At 32.3% G+C, this 19317-nt stretch overlaps 2 protein-coding genes across 11 annotated transcripts in view; one reads left to right on the forward strand and one right to left on the reverse strand.

Annotated features, from left to right (window-relative positions):
- Positions 1–19317, forward strand: part of LOC129801797 (protein rogdi) — a 163976-nt gene that overhangs the window by 85486 nt on the left and 59173 nt on the right. The gene's annotated exons all lie outside the window — the stretch shown is intronic.
- The window catches only part of LOC129801790 (RNA-binding protein Musashi homolog Rbp6), a 179569-nt gene that overhangs the window by 13535 nt on the left and 146717 nt on the right, over positions 1–19317 (reverse strand). For 8 of the 10 annotated variants that reach the window (XM_055847117.1, XM_055847115.1, XM_055847113.1 and 5 more), the window contains 2 exons: positions 5638–5703; positions 4030–4262 (listed from right to left, as the gene is read on the reverse strand). In XM_055847117.1, the coding sequence (XP_055703092.1) occupies positions 4030–4262; positions 5638–5703 (299 nt within the window). The remainder of the gene's footprint in view (positions 1–4029; positions 4263–5637; positions 5704–19317) is intronic. The other 2 variants (XM_055847116.1, XM_055847118.1) reach the window with 1 other exon arrangement.

The raw sequence follows: 19317 nt of genomic DNA on the forward strand, positions 1-19317 counted from the left end.
GAAGACACTTTAAAGCTTATCGAGAATGGCAAAAAAAGAAAAAATGAGTACCGATATTAACTTGAAAAAAAAACAAAAGATTTATGAAGCTATTATACATTGAAAATACTACATTTATATCACTTTCAAAATAATTATAAAATAAATTATTTAAATGTATATAAATATTAAGAAGAAAACACAAATAGGGGGAGATGTGGCTACATTGATATAAATCGTTTTAATACACTCTTTATAATTTTGATATTCCAGTGGATTATATTTTTGTAGAATTTTGCAATTCTAATTTTGAGAAAAATATTCAATTTATCTTCGTTTTCTATCTATTCATCATTCTATAAAAGCCAATTGGTAAGAGAAAAAGTAAAAAGTATAGACTTCTGACTATGGTATTCTGCGATTTTCGTTAGTTAATGTCCCCCCCCCCTCACCCCAAGTAAATTTACATTTACCCTCAATCACAATTCCGTTCAACCCCTTGTTATATAAATATATGTGAAGTGAGTCTAAACCCTTTCTTAGGATAGAGATAGTCTTGAAGAATATGTCGTGTATATATTTAAGACCCAATGATGTCCATAATTCCAACGGAAATTAAACTTTAAAAAAACGTCAATTTAATTTTGAGATTTTTTTTTTGCAAAACGATTTAAATACCCGTCAATATCTTTCCGAATTACAATATTAAAAGTTCATAATACAGTGCCCACTCTCTAATCCGGATCGGCGTAATCCAGACGTGTTATCGACGGTTACATATAAAATAATTTTGAGGTTATGCATACATGTCTGTTCACCAATGAAAATGAATTATCTTGTGAAGTTTTTGTTTAATAAATGAAGTATGATAGCATAGAATTTTCTAATTAGGGTAAGGGCTCATAATTTTGCCCAGTCTGCTTATAAGCATTAATGTTCCAAGTTTGAAGCGCGATATTTTCAATACTAATTTACTTTTTTTGTTACTCTCTTTTCAGAAGGGTTGTTTAGAAACTTGGCAAGCTATTTATCATTTTATTTTTACTTAAATTAGTTTTAATACGTTTAAAAATGAATTGATATGTAGACGTGAATTTGGCTCTTATTTTGGACAACTTGGTTATTAATTTGGACAACATGGCTGTAAATTTGGACAGCTAATCCGCCTCAACAGGATGCCCATTATTCTTTATGTCATGAACCAATCTTACCAAGTACTCTTCCTGTTCATGTAAGGAAAATGTAGAATGTCACAAGAAGCCCGAAAACTTTCCATATCATTCATTAAAGTGAGTTGACATCGGTACTCCAAGCACGTGCGGATTCGCTCATTCTGGACAAAATTATGAGCCTTTCCCCTATGACTTTTTAATCTTCTTTAAAACTTTTATACTAATTCTACAAAAAAATCTTGTATTATATTTTCGAGATGTTGAACAAATTCAAAAAATCCATCCGGATAACGAAGCGGACATCTGTCATATTGCCTCCCAATCATCCGGATTACAAAGCGGACACTGTATTTGTATTTTCGAAAAAAATGTAAGTTTTCTAAACAGCTTATTATAAATTTCTTCTCACAAAATTACGATAAGATATTCAGATTTTATTAATTTATTTGTCTTACTCTCGAGCTAGTCCTAATCCAGTAAAACCCACAATCCGTCTGTATTCTTACGCTCTACTTAAACTTTCAATATTTATTCTCAATTTTGGTAATTCAACTGAGTATAGTAGATAACTGTTAAAAACATAACGACGGAATATAAGACATTTATAAATTATAAAATTTAATATTATTGTTAACAAAAAATCCGAAGATTTAAAAATTTCAGAAAAATCAGAAATTTAAGTCAAAGCATTGTCTAGATTGGCCTGGAATAACATTAAATATAAATATTTAATACCAAAATATAATAATCTTTAGTACCGTCGTTGCGGGTGACTTTGCACGTTTTTTCGCTGTTTTTCAACTTTACCTTCTAAAAGTGGTCAGTTAAAGTGAAGGGGGGGGGGGTTTGAGTAAAATTATTTGTATTCAGTTGTTAATGAATGGATTTTGTGGCACTACCATTAATTTTATAAAATTTTACTATGTTTAAAAAAATCAAGAAAAAAGGCTTGCACTTGTGTGCGGGTGACTTTGCACTTTTTAATAAATACCAAAAAATCAACAATTTCTGATAGTAAACGACAATGAAGATCTTCACATCTCAGGGTAAAGATGCACGAGATCTACAAGATGACGTGGTCGCCATCTTGATTTGACGTTTCTGTCCGCCATTTTGAATATCTGTCAAAACCTAAAACTGGTCCGATTGGATTGAAATTTTAGTATGTTGCAGCTGATGTCAAGACCTTTTCAGAACGTTTCCATATTCAAGTTTACGTTAAGCATTTACCTAGACATAGAGGCTCAAAGTTTAAAATTTTGAAATATTCATATTTGTGCGATTTTTGTTTCCTACTTCTGAATTTTAAAACCTAAACAAAATGCCTCAGTAACCATTGAAAATGGTTGAGGCTTTTATTTTATTTATTTATTTACTCTTACATAATTTAAAAAATAAATGAAATGTGCAGTAATTTGTTTATTTTTGTGTTTTTTTATCTTTGCAAAAACACAAGCAAAAACATATTCAGTTCCTCAAATAACATGCTGTTATAAAGAAAAACATTACTTTTCCTGTTGTTTATTATTTAGATCTCATCGCCTAACGATAATACTGCCTTTTTTGTGATGGTTTCGATAAAAGAAGCTCCCGGTAGTTCTGTATTCATGAAAATGTCTAAATTTTGAACTTGGAACCCCAGTATCTAGACAATCGCTTGACCTACATCTTATTTTATATATGTTCTAAAAAGGCCTTGACATCAGCTAGAACATACTAAAATTTCAGCTCAATCGAATGAGATTTTTGTTTTGACAGATATTCAAAATGGCGGACAGAAACGTCAAATCAAGATGGCGACCATACCATCTTGTAGATCTCGGTCATTTTATCTTAAATTATCAAAAAATTGGATAATTTTTAGCCAAATACTTCTATAATAAAGCTTTAGAAAGATCATTATATGCAATTTTTTAACATAAATCATGCGCTCTTAGGAAGATAATTGTGAAAAAAAAATTTTAATAAAAATAATGAACAAAATCGAAGTGGATTGTTCTAGCCAGTTAAATTTAGAATATATTTGAGCTATTTACTACTCTGAAATCGATTTTGGAATTGCACCTCCAGATAACTTTTTCAAGGAGTTGTTTTTTAACAAAATACCTATACTAAGATTTCATTGACTATTACTGAAACTACAAGAATCCTTTTGAGGATCATTGTACCTTATTTGGTACATAACATATCCCTATATACTTTGACATGGTAGATCAGATCGACGAAGACTATCAATAAGTTCTAGAATTAATGAAAGTCTCGCGAACAACAGAGTGCAAAGTCACCCTCCGAGTGCAAAGTCACCCGCAACGACGGTACAAATACGTTTAAAAATTGTAATATTTTCAATGTTTATAGCTATTTTAAAATTTTAAAAATAATTTAAAAAAGATACCCCTGTGCCTTAAAAATGCACAAAGGTGTTTAATACAAAACCTTGACAAAAAGATTATTAGACTGATTTGTGCTCTAAATCAGAACACTTGACTTTGTGATATGTGACAAAATTTAATTACTGTGGTCAACTTGCATCAATATTGTTTTATTAAGCAATAATGCACTTGCCATATAGGTAGATTTCATTAAAACTTTAGCACTCATATTTGCAATGCAAACGACGTGAAAATTGATGGAATATCTAACAGAAATGCATAAATCAACAAAATCCTATTGAGAGCATTCAAGTTGGACTCTTTAAAGTGTTAAATGAAGTTTTTGTTATTCAATTCTGTTTCGAAAAAAAAAATAAAAATAGTTTTGCAACACTGTCGATTGATTTTTCATTTAAATAAAATTTATTGTATTTAGTTCAATTTTAGTACGATAGGAAAATGCTCAGTTGTTGACCCCCTTGTGTGAAAGTGTCATGGGTACTTACGGGGCTATAGTTGAGCGGCGCGCGGCTGACGGCGATGGCTGGGAAGCCGGACGGCTGAGGGCTAGCCGCCTGGACGTATCCGACGCTATCAGCTCCACTGGAGTTATACATGTCGATGGTGGGGCCCGGAGAATTGGCGGGCGGGAAGCCTGTCCTGGTCGTGGCGGTGTGTGGTGATGCCGGTGGTCCAAATCCTTGGGCGGCTGCCGCGGCTGCTTGATAGTTATTCATGACTGTTCCACATGCAACAACAGAAAATAAAAACATTATTTCAATGGTTTAAGAGACTTTCAAGAGTGTTGAGCTTCAAGAGATGGTTAAGGCCAGAATGAGTTTCTTTCTTCATGACTTGTATTCTCTAGATGGGAATGGGAATTGGGTCAAGCACGAGGAAGGACTTTGAGATGACAAACACAGTGAATTAAAAATAGACTAATTGATCAATTAGATTACGGAAGTACAGCACATATAGAGGAAAACAATTACAGGAAAAACTGATTGTTTGTTTGATAATATCTTTCCCTTCTTAGTTAAAGAATTATCCACCCACATATCAAGGATTTTCTTAGAAATTATCTGTTAATCTGGAAATGTGTTAGGAGGTGATACGATGAAGTTGATTGAATCTTAAACATTATTTTCTCACTTTCCTATCCCATGTAATATTTTTTCTTAAACAGATATTGCATTGTACATAAATAATATCGAGTTTATCTTAAGAAAAATTGATTGTAGCATTATTATCCCTTTCGTTGATTTTTATTTTTTGTTAATATGATATTTCCTAGTAATTTCTGTTACTTTAAGCTCAACGGGAATGCATTTTACTATACTTTAACTCCTTTGAAATTGTAAAATCGGAACGAGCATACTAAGAGCGCTCTTAACACAAAAAAACGCTATTTCCGTGGTATTTATGAAAGTATAAATAAAGTTTGTAATCCTTTAAAGCCAATTTGGCGAATTCCTCAAGTAGATCCGGATTAAATTTACCTTTATATTCGTGTTCAAAAAAAAAAAAGAATTTTCAATTAAGATCGCAATATGTGTCTTGAAGAGCACAAGCTTCCTCTTCGATTAAAAATGCACCACCAACGGATTGATTTAATGCTCGAGAGACAGTTAATATTTGATTACACATCCCACAACCCGATATTGGATTTTCCACGGAGAAAATTGACATGGCACAGGAGGTGGTTTTCTTCACGTGACTCTCTCCGACCATCACGAGCCTCTAATCGTGCTAAAACTGCCATTCTATGGGCAAAATTCCATCATATGGGAAAGCCCATGGATGGAAAATCGACAGCACAATTAATTTTCCCATGACAACAGAATGTTACAGTTGGAAAATCCGAGATTTTTCATCCAGCTGGAAAACCCATAGGAGGAAGCAGGAGGAAGTAATTAAAAAGGATGAAACAAATGGACATAAAGGAGAACAATTCAGTCTATTGCAAAATGCCCACCTCGAAATAGGTGAGGAAGACTTCCGGGAAAATCTCTAGTAAATCCCAGAGATTCCACACAAAATCCTTGACAAAAAAAAATAATGTGGAGCAAAGGGATAAAGAACCAATAGAATGTGGATGGACAAAAAAAACTCACCAGAAAGCGCTTGAGTGAGAAGTGGTGTGTTGTTGTTTGGAGTGAGTTGGCCATTTGTTAGATCAACTGAAATGCACAAAAAAATACCAAAATAAATTTGTTGTTGCTGAATAATTTTTTTTTCTGAGAAAAGAAAAAACAAGTCTAATATTGCACAATGTACGAAATAAACAATGAAAAAAGATAATTATAGTATCTGTTAGTCAAATATATGTATGACAAAAATAAATATTAAAGACATTCAGTAGCAAATATAATAGTAATTGTATAAATATCTGATTAAAATTGGTTTTGTAACATTAGCAAAATATTTGGTTCTTCTTTTACCAATTACATAATTCTTAGTTATCATTTTTTCTGAATTTTCCTTGAAGTATTTTACAGATTTGCCAAGTAAATATTATAAGGAGTTCTTCAGACTAGGAAGAACTTTTTGACCAAAAAATTTGAGCAGATAGTGTTCTGTGGAAGAGCAGTGGCAGTGAGTTCAAAAATAACTTTAAACTATGAGAAATAGTTTAAAATTTGTGATTTCCTACTAGTGAGTACCTTTCGAACTTTCTTTTCTAAATGTGATTTTTTCTTTTTTTTTATAATCACCTCCGATGGGTCTAATTTTTACAGAGTTGTTTTGAATATTTTTCAGCCTGGAAAAGACCAAGCATCCTTCAGAGGTCTGGAATTCCGGTTGGCCATAGTTCGCAAATAACTGGTGTGTTGGATTTTTTTAAACCTAAAACTTTCTGACAAAATTGGATGTAAACCGGTTAAGCGATTTTTTAAAATTTATCTTCAAAAATATGGGAAATAGTATTTGTTACATTGTTGACCTCTTAAGCTTGAGTCTGAATAATAGACACACATTTCAAAATCCACTAAGCCATTCTTGAGATATTGAATTTTGAAAATCGAATTTTAAAGATCTTTTCTTTAATATTGTCTTCTTTAAATTATCGGTAACCCTCAGGAAAACTCATGAATTTTTGCAAATTGATGGTTATCACGGAAGAATTAAAAACATAGAATTGATAACGTATTATGCAAAAACTGTGAGTGATTAGAAGTGATCCAATATAAGTATGAGAATATTTTTTACTCCGGAGTAGGTTGGTTACCAACGCTAAGACGGCGGTGGACGCATAATTACAAATCTTACACAAAGTTATATTTGTATTGCGCTTTTAAGTCATTGATGATGAAATAAATATCTATCTATCTATCTATCTATATCGAGGATAAGGGGCAGATAACTGTGCCGCTCACGGCTCACTCGAGTGCCGATCTGTCGATCTCTTCCAAAAATGGAGCTGATCTGTCGATCTCGTATTAATCTACCGATCTCGCAATAATCTGCCAATCTCATGCCTATCGTATGCCGATCTGCTGATCTCTGGCCAAGCTGTGTCGATTTGTCTATCTTTTATCAAAATAGTGCCGACCTGTCGATCTTTAGCTCTAGATCGGCACTATTTTGCCGATCGCCACTCACGGTTCACTCTGAGAGCCACTTATTCACCCCTTGATTGAGGATTTTCGAGTCAGTGTGATTTTTGAGGACCAAAATCATTTTATATAAAAAACAGTGGCTTCTGCAATCTTTTTCGAGTGCCCATTACACCGTATTTCTTCTGAGTTAAACTCGTAGTTTCAATTTTTATGTTTTTATTTCCATCCGATAAAAAAAACAACAAAGGCTAAATTCTTCATGACAATAGTACCACCCCGCGTTCACTATTACCATTAACTTTGTAGTACTTCTGCTTTAAGTTCTGCGCTTAATTTTCTAACTAAAGTACAGAAGTATCTGAAATCGAGAAATAGTTTTATTCAGACTTATGGGGAAATTTCCTGTGTCCAATAATTAAATACTTTTATCATAAAAGTTTAGAATTCTTTTAATGTAAAACGTGCCGAAAAAGTCATTTGCAGCTCAAACTTTGTAAAGTTTGTACACGTACAGTTTTCCAACTTTGTAAATAAAACTAGTAAAAAGGAAAATGACTGGACTTAGCCTGAATTTTATTCATAAACATTTAGCAAATAAGTCTTAAAAATACTTCAGAAGCCTAAATCAGCCCAGCTCTCTCCTATAGAAAATTTAAATCTCTTATTAAATTATGTTGTACTGGGTCCTCATGAAAATCCTCCATTTTTGAATGAATTTCGGACCCACAAAAACCGATTTTTACACAGTTTATGAATTTGTATGAATCATTTTCTTCATTATTAAATCAAATTTAAGGATTATACAAACTACTTTTGTCACTTCTATACCCAACTCATAGAATACAAGACATTTTTAGTATGCTCATTCAGTTTTTAAAAATGTGAAATTTTACACTGTGATATTATCCCTTTCTTCCTTATCTAAACGAGCCCATCAAAGATGGTTTAAAACCATTCTAAAGTTGTTGTTAAGATACCTTTTAGTCGTCCTTTTTATCTAAAATGTCGCCAGTTTAGCATCATTATTACTCATCGATACTGTTTTTGATATATTGACTAAAAGTTTTGTTGATTAAAATTTTTGTTTTGTGATTAAAATTGAATAACTTTTTTCAGATTTTAATCTTTACTAATATAAGAAACTGTGATTATTAGGTAACATCCTTAAGGGAATCGAGAATAAGTTTTATAGTATGACTAATATATATTTGTTCTCTAATATTTAAAATAACACATAATTTTGTTAGTGACCTGTAGGGGAATTCTGTAATTTTTGTGGCATTGTCACGCGTGAGTTCGAAACTTGACAATGCCATTCGAGCTTTTTTTGTCTTATCATATGAGTTCGAAAATGCAATTCATTGAATTTTTAATGAAATCCCTTTACTTGATGATTTTATGAAAATACAGTACGTCTTGATTGATTTGTTTAACAAAATTCATTGTCATTTGAATTGCCAGAAATCTCAAATTATATGACTTCTGACAATGGCACGTGAGTTGAAATAGAAATGCCACGGCTCCAGAATCGCATTTTCGAAAAAGCTCTCCTAAGATTCGAACCCAATTTGTCATATGGCATTGCCAGAGCGTTACAGAATTCCCCTCCTGCTCTTAGAACGAAATAATTGAAAACTTAAAACTTTCCATTTAATTGTCGTCCTTCTCTCTATTCCTCTGCCTTTATATTATCCCAATACTTATAAAATAATTAAAAATTAATTTCATAAACAAAAATCTCTAAAATAGTTTGTGAAATAATAAATAAAAAAAAAACTGACGAATAATTAACACATAAATTTGGATGTCAGTAAAATATTCTCGAGAGAGGAATCATTGGGAAGAAACGGGGAGAATAACACTCATGCAAATGATCTAATAAATTGTTATGTATTAATTTGGAGTCAATAAATTGTTTGCGTGACTGTGAATAGTTTGAGCGTCACCTGTGCCCATTTTTCGGGGGATTCTCTTACCCTCCATATCATGAGTATGGAACAGTGATCCATTTATTGGAAGGACGAAGAAATTTATTGTTAGATATTAAACAGTGAATTGACGATCTCTGTGCGTGAGGAAAGCATACAAGAGAGTAGAAAAGCTCCAAGACATTTTCCCTCATTCAAATTAAAAATAGACGTATTATTCCGGTCAAGAGTGGGTGTGTATCGTTGTGAGGAAAATGCTGAGTACCTTCCTCTCTCTGTCCAATTCAAAGGAAACTCTTCGTGACTCGATTTTTCACTGATAAGAGCATTTTTCTGCTTCTTCCTGCTATTCACTCGTTCTTTCATCGCATGTGAGCTTATAGGGCGAATCTTGACAAAAAAAAGAACGTCCAAAGATACTCCTAAATGTCTTCAAATACCGAAAATGGGAAAGTTTCTTTTTCGCAAATTTGGGAGGATTTTGCAAAATTTCCGCAAATCATGAATTTTATGGCTTTCTAAAGTCCCATTGCCGTTGTAACTATAAATTTTAATACACATGTAGTATACTTCTTGTATGGAATATATTTTATCGAGAAGATATTAGTTACAAAGTCGTTAGAGGAATAACAAATAAAGTAAGTGAAGAGAAAAGTATAAGGTTGGGATCTGTAAAATTGGTTCACACAAAATTATTCCGGAAAAAAATCGCTGTTTTAAAAAAATTGAAATTCTCTATGTGGTACGCGGTACACTTTTAATCACGAAATTTTATTTATAATGTTTTTTTTTGCATAGTTTTCTTCAATTTGATTTAAAATTTATTACATGTCTAAAGAATCATGAAGCTCCTAATTAGGGCTATAGATTTTTTTTTAATTTTTTGTTAGTTTAGTCTTTGTTTCTTTTTTTATTTCAAAGTTTGATAACTTTTCATTTGGAAAGTAACAGAAATAAAATTGTGCCACTTTTGAACAATATTTTATTCATTCTTTCGGAAAAAAAAACAAAAATTAGATTGAAAATTAGATTAGGGAAATTGAGAAATTTATAGGTATGAATTGAAACAAAACAATAAAAATAAATGTATACAAAATTCCAAAAACAGTTCAAAACTACTAATATAATGGAAATGAATTCGATTAGAGTTTAAAAAATTTTTCAACATTAGAAATTTATGTCACCGTTTTTTCTGTTAATTTTACGATTTTGTTTAATATTAGAAAGAAGCATCTAACATTCAAAAATTGAGCTTTTGGACATTTATTAACACATTTTTAACTTAACATTGAAACATTATGCTTTTCGAAAGATCTAAAACACTATAAAATTAATAAAAGAAAATATTTTAATTTTCGGTGGCATCGTGTTCTCTGATTGGTTAGAGAAATTAATTGATTTCAATCTCTAACCGCTCTAACCAATGGGATCACGTAATAATACTTAAATATTTTATTCAAATAAATATATTTACATACATACACTGAGAGAAATCCGAAAAAGTTAAAATAACATTCCGGAAATGTTAATTTTACCCTGAAGTATTGATCTAAAATCGGTGTAAATATTACCCTTTTCAGGTGTATTAGGGGTTAAAGGTACCCTTATTTATGTTAATTTTACCCTTAATAAGGTGTAAAATTAACATTAAAAAATGTTGATATATTCTTACACCTAAAAAGTGTTAAAGTTCTGAGGGAAAAATGTTAATCGCACCCTCTTTTTTTCCTCAGTGTATGGACAATGTTTAAATGATATGATTTTGTTGAGCAAATCCATTTTTAAAATTTGATTTTTTCTAAACATTAAAAGAATTTAAAGTTATAACCGTTGGCTATTTTTTCATAATGATCGGTATTAATATCACTAAAAGAATATTTACACAAAAAACAAATAATTAATTAAAAGTAAAGATTTTTAAAAGTATACCTTTTGGTAACATTATTATTTTTATAAATTAGACAAAATATGTCTTAGTCATTTTATATTGCATTAAAATCATAGAAAACCTTTTGTAGTAAATTATTAAACAATGTTAGTTATCAAAATATGATGGATCTCTATAACTTTTCAATAATAGAAACTTTCCCGATTGCGTAACGATCAAACACTTGAGTAAAAAAAAATTAAATACATCTAAAAAATTTTGGTAGGTCTTTTAGAGTAACAAGTTAACTAAGAATCTAGCGGTTAAATAGATATCGATAACTAATCGTCAGAGTATTGCTCTACTTCTCAGGAAGGTTCGCAGCAGAATAAGTTGCTAATACATTGAATTGATATCACTGTAGATGTTAAACTAATGGCCAGGTTTCTTTCTTCACTGATCTATGATTTTATTAGAGGAAGAGCAAGTCAACAAGGCACTAGAATTCTTTCGTCGTGGACGCGTTCAATATTTAATACGTCTTGTTCTGAATTACAAAATTCCTATTAGTTCCCAAAAAAGCAGTTTTCCGCAGTCACGTTCTGAATATTGAACAACTGTTTTGAATATTACTCCTAAATATTTGTAAAATTAATTGTAGAATATAAGTTAATTTTAAATCACAGGGAAAAAGAGTTAATTTAACATCGATTTGAGTAAGTTTTACCCATTTTCTTCTGAGTGAGTATATTATGAAGTAATATTATATAATGCTTTTGCAATTTTAATGCAAAAATGCCTAACTTTATCTACACATTATTGAATATTTAATCTCATAAAAATTTCACTTCCATTACATTCTCTTATTGGTTAAAGAATAAAATGTTTTCACGTTCTAGATAACGAACTTCGAACATCATCAGTATTGATATAGAAGATGGCGGTGGCAGCCAAATCCCGAAAGCCAAAATCCCGAATGCCAAATCCCGAAAGCCAAAATCCCGAATGCCAAATCCCGAAAGCCAAAATCCCGAATGGGCCAAAATCCCGAAAGCCAAAATCTCGAATGTTCAAAATTATATGGGGGAAAATGGGGAAAATGTTTAGAATAATTTTTCAAGACACAGAAGATTTCCCTTTGCTTCCAGAAAGCGCGGATGCAATCGCGGGAGTAGCTATGACACTTTTAAGAATTCGGGATTTTGGCCCAATCGGGATTTTGGCTTTCGGGATTTTGGCTTTCGGGATTTTGGCGTTCGGGATTTTGGCTTTCGGGATTTTGGCTTTCGGGATTTAGACCGGGACCGGGAAGATTAGTCAATTCCGAGCCCAGAAGCATAAATTTAATTCTAAAAAACTCTAAATACGCGTATAGGTTCCCTCCTTTTGCTCTCAGTTTTCTCTATGAGGTTTATGGGTTAACCCAATTTTATTTATATCAGTTCTATTGTACTATATTGCGATAATTAAATATTTATTCAGCATTTATTGATTTTGAATGCAGAAAAATTGCTTTCAAATCACTTTCTGTGTCTCTATTGATTGCAAATTGTGACCCCTTCCTTCAGCAAAAAAAAAGTCCGTCTGGAAATCCTTCAAACTGTCGAAGGTGGTAAACAGTCAATGGAGAAAAGTGCTCCGAGGGAAAAGCCCCTAGAAATAGGGGGGTGGATGTTGGAATTTTTCACCGTCAACACCAAAAAAAAATCAATAGTGAGAGTCGACAAGTGATGCAATTTAGCACGTTCAATGTGCAGAAAGTTTTATTGATGTGCTAAATTAGCTAATGCCATTGCGAAGGAAATCGATTTCTTGTGCAACGGGCCGAAGGGCATGGTGGGCTGCCACGGCAATCCATGTGCATAATTCACTGAGTTGAAGACATCGAGAGGAAATCAATTGCTCGAACGGAATATTGCCAATAAATATTTGAAAGGAGTGGCATCGAAGGAGGAAAATTGTGAGGCGCGCTCTCTTCGAGAATTGTATTCTTGTTTATTATTATCATTATACTACTTTTTGGTGTGCAGGAAAACTTGGGGTACGCTTGGCGGAGGGAGGGAGGGGGCAGGGGTGGTGAAGTAAAGGAAAAACCAGGCAATCTCGAGAAGTTGGTGTGCAAAAATATAAAAATCGTACGCAAGATGTGGATGGAAAAGTTTACCGGCGCCACAAGTCTTTATGTTTGGTAGATTGTTGTTTTTGCTGCGAGACACAGAAGAATTGATAGAGAATGAGGAGATACTTTTTATTCCTATACAATAACTTTCTACCATACTTTCTTCCCGCGTGCGCCTTTTGGAAACCACCCTCCTCCCTCTGAGCCTCCATTTCTTTCATCATCCCCACAGGCATAGTGGAATACGAGAAATTCTTCCCCATTGTATTTTCCCTCGTACTTTCTAAATGTTGGAGAGCCCCACATACAAAAGACATACCCATACCCAGCCTCTTCGCGAAAATTTAGCCGGGGAAACCACTACAAAGTGTAGGCGCGCAAATGACACGAGGCAAAAGGCACAATAAGACTCATTCTCTTTCTCTCTCTCTACGAATTTCAACCCCTTTCCCCAGAACTTTCATCTTTTCGCACAGAGAATGGTACCAGGAGAGGGTTGCTTGTTGGGCAAAGTTTCCCAATTTTTCAGTGATTTTAGAGAAAAGTTGTGCAATTAATTGGGTGTTCAGAGAATCAAATGGTTCATTCTGAACAAGCCTAATTTGGGATTTAACAAGAGATATTTCTATTGATTTATATCATTTGATCAAAATAAAATAAATTTTCAATGAATATCAACATTTTAAACATTTTCGTTTAATGTGTCTAAAAGAAAACCCAATAAATCACAAATTTGCGTATAATCATGAACGTGCAATCAATAGGTAAAACATGTCTTAGAACTAAAATAGCCTAGAGGTTAAACAGTGAAGGACAGTGCAATCAAGAGACCAGGTCGACCCTTATATCAAATTTGCGACTTTCATCTCCCATTCTAGAACTAAATCAAAAACCAGATATTAAAAAAAAAGTGTGATAAATTCCTATTTGTATTCAAAATTCATAGATTTTTTTTTATCAATTCGTATTCTCTGTTAAAGATCTTTAATTAAAAAAAAATGTTTTACCTCTATAGTCTGTTGCATACTCAAAAAATATCATAACAACTAAATCATAATCGAAATATAACTTTTTTGTAGAGGAAACTGGGGCACCACCAAACACGGGGTAGCACCAAACAATGCAATTTTTTAATAGGATATTCGACTTCAGAGGACAAGACTTATACAAATTTTGAGGCATTATAGGGATGCTTGTCCACTGAAGATATGGTCGAGATAGTCCAAATAGTTTAGAAATAAAAATTAGTGTTTGGTGCTACCCCGTGTTGGGTGGTACCCCCAGTTTCCCCTAATTTAATTTAATTTAAATTTAAACCTCTGCAGACGAACTTTGAAACTATTCATTGAATTTGTTTTTTTTTAAGTAAAAAGTTAGAAAACTAGGTTGTTTATTAGATTATTATAAGTTTCAATTTAAATAAAACGTCTTTGAATTTCGAATATGTCTGTAGGGGGAAGTAAGGCACCTTTGAATTGAGCAGCTTTAAAATTGGACATTTTCTCTTATTATTAAATGGAACTGAACATTACTGAGATATTAGTTAGCTCTACAAACTCATTGTAAAGCTAAATTACATTATGATAATCTTTAATTTATTTTAATTTCCCCATTTCAAAAGTGCCCCTATGTGTTAAAACCGATTACTTAATACGAACAATATTTTATTAATTCAAAGCGATCTAACACAATTTCTACTCAATTTCTTATCCTATACTTATACAGTAGTCAGATCTTCAATAATTTCAAAGTAGACCACATTTTTTGAAAAATTGGGAATAAGAGCATCAATTAATTTCCTTTATACTTTAAAATGCAGTGGGAACGCGGTTAAATCCCCAGCCTGAATACCGGTTCTATGTCGCAAAAATAGAAAAAACCGAGAATTTTTCCGGTATATTTTCCGCATTAGTAGGGGAGACTGGGGCAAAAAGTCACAAAACGGATATTTTATTTTTTTACAAGCTGCTCGAGCGCTTCAAAAATTTCCAATTAGCGCAGTTTTATAGGAAATTTACCGCTCTACAACTTTGTGAAAGTAATTTTCCTCTATTTTGTAAGGAAATACGTTTATTGAGCCGATTTCTAAAAGGTAATTTTGTGACTATTCTCATAAATGCTGGGGCAAATAGTACCAGACATTGGGTATTATCACATTTTGATTCGCTTCATTACGGGCTTCCGTAAATTTGAAAAAATACCTAGAGGACATATTTTCATAGAAAATTTATTCATCTACACCTTTGTAAAACACCGTTTTCTCTGCGAGAACAGTGAGAAAACGAGAAAAGCGCTTTTCAAGCTATTTTAGAAAAAAACACAAAAAAGACTGCAAATCGTTTGACCAATGCAAACAACAAACGGCGACACATGATAATGACGTTTCTTTTCGCCGTGAGACATCAGAAATTGTTTCGGTCTTTGTTACTTTTTGCTCTATACCTTTTGTTACTTTTTACCCCAAGTGGTCATTATTAATAAATGGATTTCTGGAGAAGAGAACTTCTGTGAAATTCTAAAAGATATAGCGGATTAGTATTAAAAAATCCAAATTATTTAGGAAATATTCACCAGTGCATCAATTTTGGAAAATAAGTAGGTAATAATGGTTATCTTTTGCAAGGAAAATATTTGAAAAAAAGGGCTAAAAATTTCGATATTTTTTATTTTCTTAATTCCTTGTTCGAATTCTAAGAAACTTACGACATTGAAGAAGGCCTATGGAGGCTATCTATAGAAAAAAATTTGAGCCGCTATCTTCGATTTGTGACTTTTTGCCCCAGTCTCCCCTACTCAAATTATTCGATCGGTCCTTAAGTTTTAATCAATTAAAAACTAATTTATCATTGTCATATTTTGACAAATATTGTATTAGCAAACTAATAAATAACTGAAAAATATTGACAAAGTTATGCTGATCGACAAGTCCTATTTTAAGATTGTCTTAGATTACGTGAAAAAAGGTCAAACTCTTTAACCATTTTTTTTTGGTTTATCCTTAACTTTTCTTATTACGGTTTATCAGATTAGTTTTATTAGATTTTTTTTTATAATCCAATGAAAAAAATTATATTTCAAAAATGAAATAGAATCAAAAGGTCTCTCACTGAAGTTGCTTAAAAATTTTCTGTTCAAATCCCGAGTCCACATGATAAGTTGATAATGACTAATGTTAAGAAACCTTTAGAACCGTTCTAACCCATTGATTCTTCAAACACTATTATATTATACATTAGAGAAATGGAGAATGAAAGAACTTTTCCTGAAAATTCCATATTTTCTGCGGTTAAACTTCCTCCTCTATAGCCTCATTTTTCACAAAAAAATCCTTCAATGCTCACAAAAGACCCCATGTGAGAGAAAAAAAAGAAGGACGTCGAGGGAAAATCTCACAGTTTGATGACGATGTGATATTTCACTATACTTCCTCCAACACCCACCAGCCTACCACCCATCCAGCTACCCAAAAGCGGGTGCGGCGTGAAAATTACGAGAAATCGTATCTGGGGGCGCGTGAAACCACCCTCGAGTCAATAAAAATCAATCAATTTCACCGATTTCACATGCAGATGTTCAATGTCTCGGATATATCATGTCGTGATATTACGTAAGAGATTTTAATATGCACTGCTGAGTGGATGGTGAAGTCCCTAGTGGATTGGATGATAGGTGATATCGGTTGGGGATTTTCATGTGTTCATGAAAGTCACTGTACGATATACAATCCAGACTTTACAGTGTTAGAAAATTGCAGAAAGAAATTTAACAAGGTTATTTTAACTTGTACTTTTCATATCAAATTTTGTAGAAACACAAGAAAATTAATAATTACATTTGGAAGTAGTTTTTATATAGTTTTCTGAAAATTGTCTGTTGTCTGATAATTTTTTTTTTCGGAAAAATTTGTGTCTCATCATAGACAATTGCAACCTTTCATGGACGGTTAGTTTTTAGTTAGCCTATCAACCTATGTTTTAACGTTTATATTTATATTTATATGACCTTATAAAGATCGACAATTGAAGGCAAAAATCGAATTACGTCTCAAACAATTCAAATGGTAAAATAATTACAGTTTACCCAGAAACAACAATATACTAATGAAAGATTTATTAATTCACTGGGAACGTACAAAGTGCTCGTTATTCCTATAACCCACTAACAAGTTGTTAAAAGTTTGTACTTTTTCACAAACACTGTGCGCAAATAAAAAAGACTGTTTGTAGAATTTCTACGTAATTTTTTTTGTCTGGCAAAAATGTACTAAAAATTGGCAAAATATTACTAAATATTGGAAAGGCTCATTATTTTGCCCAGTTTCTTATTTTGGACACTTTGAGGATAAAATTGGACACTAAAAATAAATTGATAAAAATTATGGATTTTTATTCCAATATTTGATGAATAATGAATTCTATCTAAATATTTGTTCTTTTTGGAAGATTTTAACACTAAATACGTGAATTCATGAATAATGTATTATATCTAAATATTTATTCTTTTTGGAATATTTTAACACTAAATACGTTAAATTTTGTAAAATAAAAAAAAAGATTCTGTTCAATCACTTTCAAATAAGTTAAATTTTGAATATGATTTGAGTTAAAATTGCTTTGTTGAAAATTCAGTGTGAGCAATTGCTTACGAGAAATATGACAGAACTTCGTGTTTACTTCAGTCTTATTTAGCTGTGATGAAGTAATAACAATGTTTCTTCGCTCTTTTTGAGTGATATTATTGAATATTCATTGAACATTGTGTTGATTCACGTTAGTGGTGATTTGTACATTTGACCTGAAGTGAGATTTGCCTTGTGAATTAGATTTTTCGTGTGAAAAATGGGAAATTTTTTAAGACATTCACCGGTGAGGTGATACTCCTTATTTTGGACAGATGTTTTTCTCACGAAATTTCGTGAAATTTCGAAGTTTTAGCTTTTGTGATGACTAGGTTGGACAAATGCCTGGAGAAACAAAGGAGCATAATCTCTACGAAAGAGATGTAGCGAGAATTGCCTTAAAAGGCTCCCGGAAAGGCTAGGGAATGAGCGAATCCGCACGTACTTGAAGTACCGAAGTCAACTCACTTTAATGAATGATATGGAAAGTTTTCGGGCTTCTTTTGACATTCTACGTTTCCCTTATATGGACAGGAAGAGGACTTGGTAAGATTGGTTCATGACATAAAGAACAATGGGCATCCTGTTGAGGCGGATTAGCTGTCCAAATTTACAGTCAAGTTGTCCAAATTTACAACCAAGTTATCCAAAATAAGAGTCAATTTCACCTCTACATATCAATTCATTTTTTAACGTATTAAAACTAATTTTAGTAAAAATAAGACGATAAATAGCTTGCCAAGTTCTAAACAACCCTTCTGAAAAGAGAGTAACAAAAAAAGTCAATTAGTATTGAAAATATCGCACTTCAAACTTGGAACATTAATGCTTATAAGCAGACTGGGCAAAATTGAGAGCCCTTACCCTATTCTGTTTTTATACGAATATTAGCGAACAAACTTTAGTTAAAAAAAATGCTAACCAATATTGTTTTTGGAAAAAATACAAACTTTTATAAACTTGTTGGTGGTTACACGATAATTTCGCAAGTTTTTAGTGGGATACTACTACTACACTTTGATCTTAGCCGTTAGGCCGAGAAGCGATAGTTTTTAGTGGGATATCGCAAATAATTAAAAAAAAATATTTTTAAAAAAAATATTGCTTTTTTTATATAAAGAATGTCGGACAAACTGTTAAATGTAACATATTTACACCTACGTGATGTACTTTGCACTAAAACAAGAGGAAATGGAGGTTTTCCGAAATATTTGTATTTTCAATAAAACGAGAAGAACTGAACCAGGTGAGCGGGGGTAGGCGAGAAGTCGAATGGTTTGAATGTACAATAGAAGAACAATAAAATAAAAATTCAAGATAAACTATCATGGATTGTGTTATTATAGATTGTAGTTTTCATTTAGATTAGATTTAAAATAAATTTAAGAAAATATTAATTAATGTTCCCGTTTCCAAATGAAATAATGAATATGATTGAAGTTTTTACTAAAAACACTGAACTACATTTTACCTTACAGCAAAAAATCGTTAAAACAATTACAAAAAATCGTTGTGTGTCAAGATAAATTTACCAATTTATAACTGTGCATGTTGCTCTCATTTACCGGGAAATGGTGGGAGAGAAATCGAATTTGGGAAAAGATACAAAATATCTCAGGGTACCCCACTCCGTGGCACCGACAACTGACGCAACGACCCAAAAAAGGGAGTCGAAAAACATGGGATTGTATGGTGTGAGACA

Source organism: Phlebotomus papatasi, chromosome 2 (assembly GCF_024763615.1).
Source record: "Phlebotomus papatasi isolate M1 chromosome 2, Ppap_2.1, whole genome shotgun sequence".
NCBI classification, from domain to species: Eukaryota; Metazoa; Arthropoda; class Insecta; order Diptera; family Psychodidae; genus Phlebotomus; species Phlebotomus papatasi.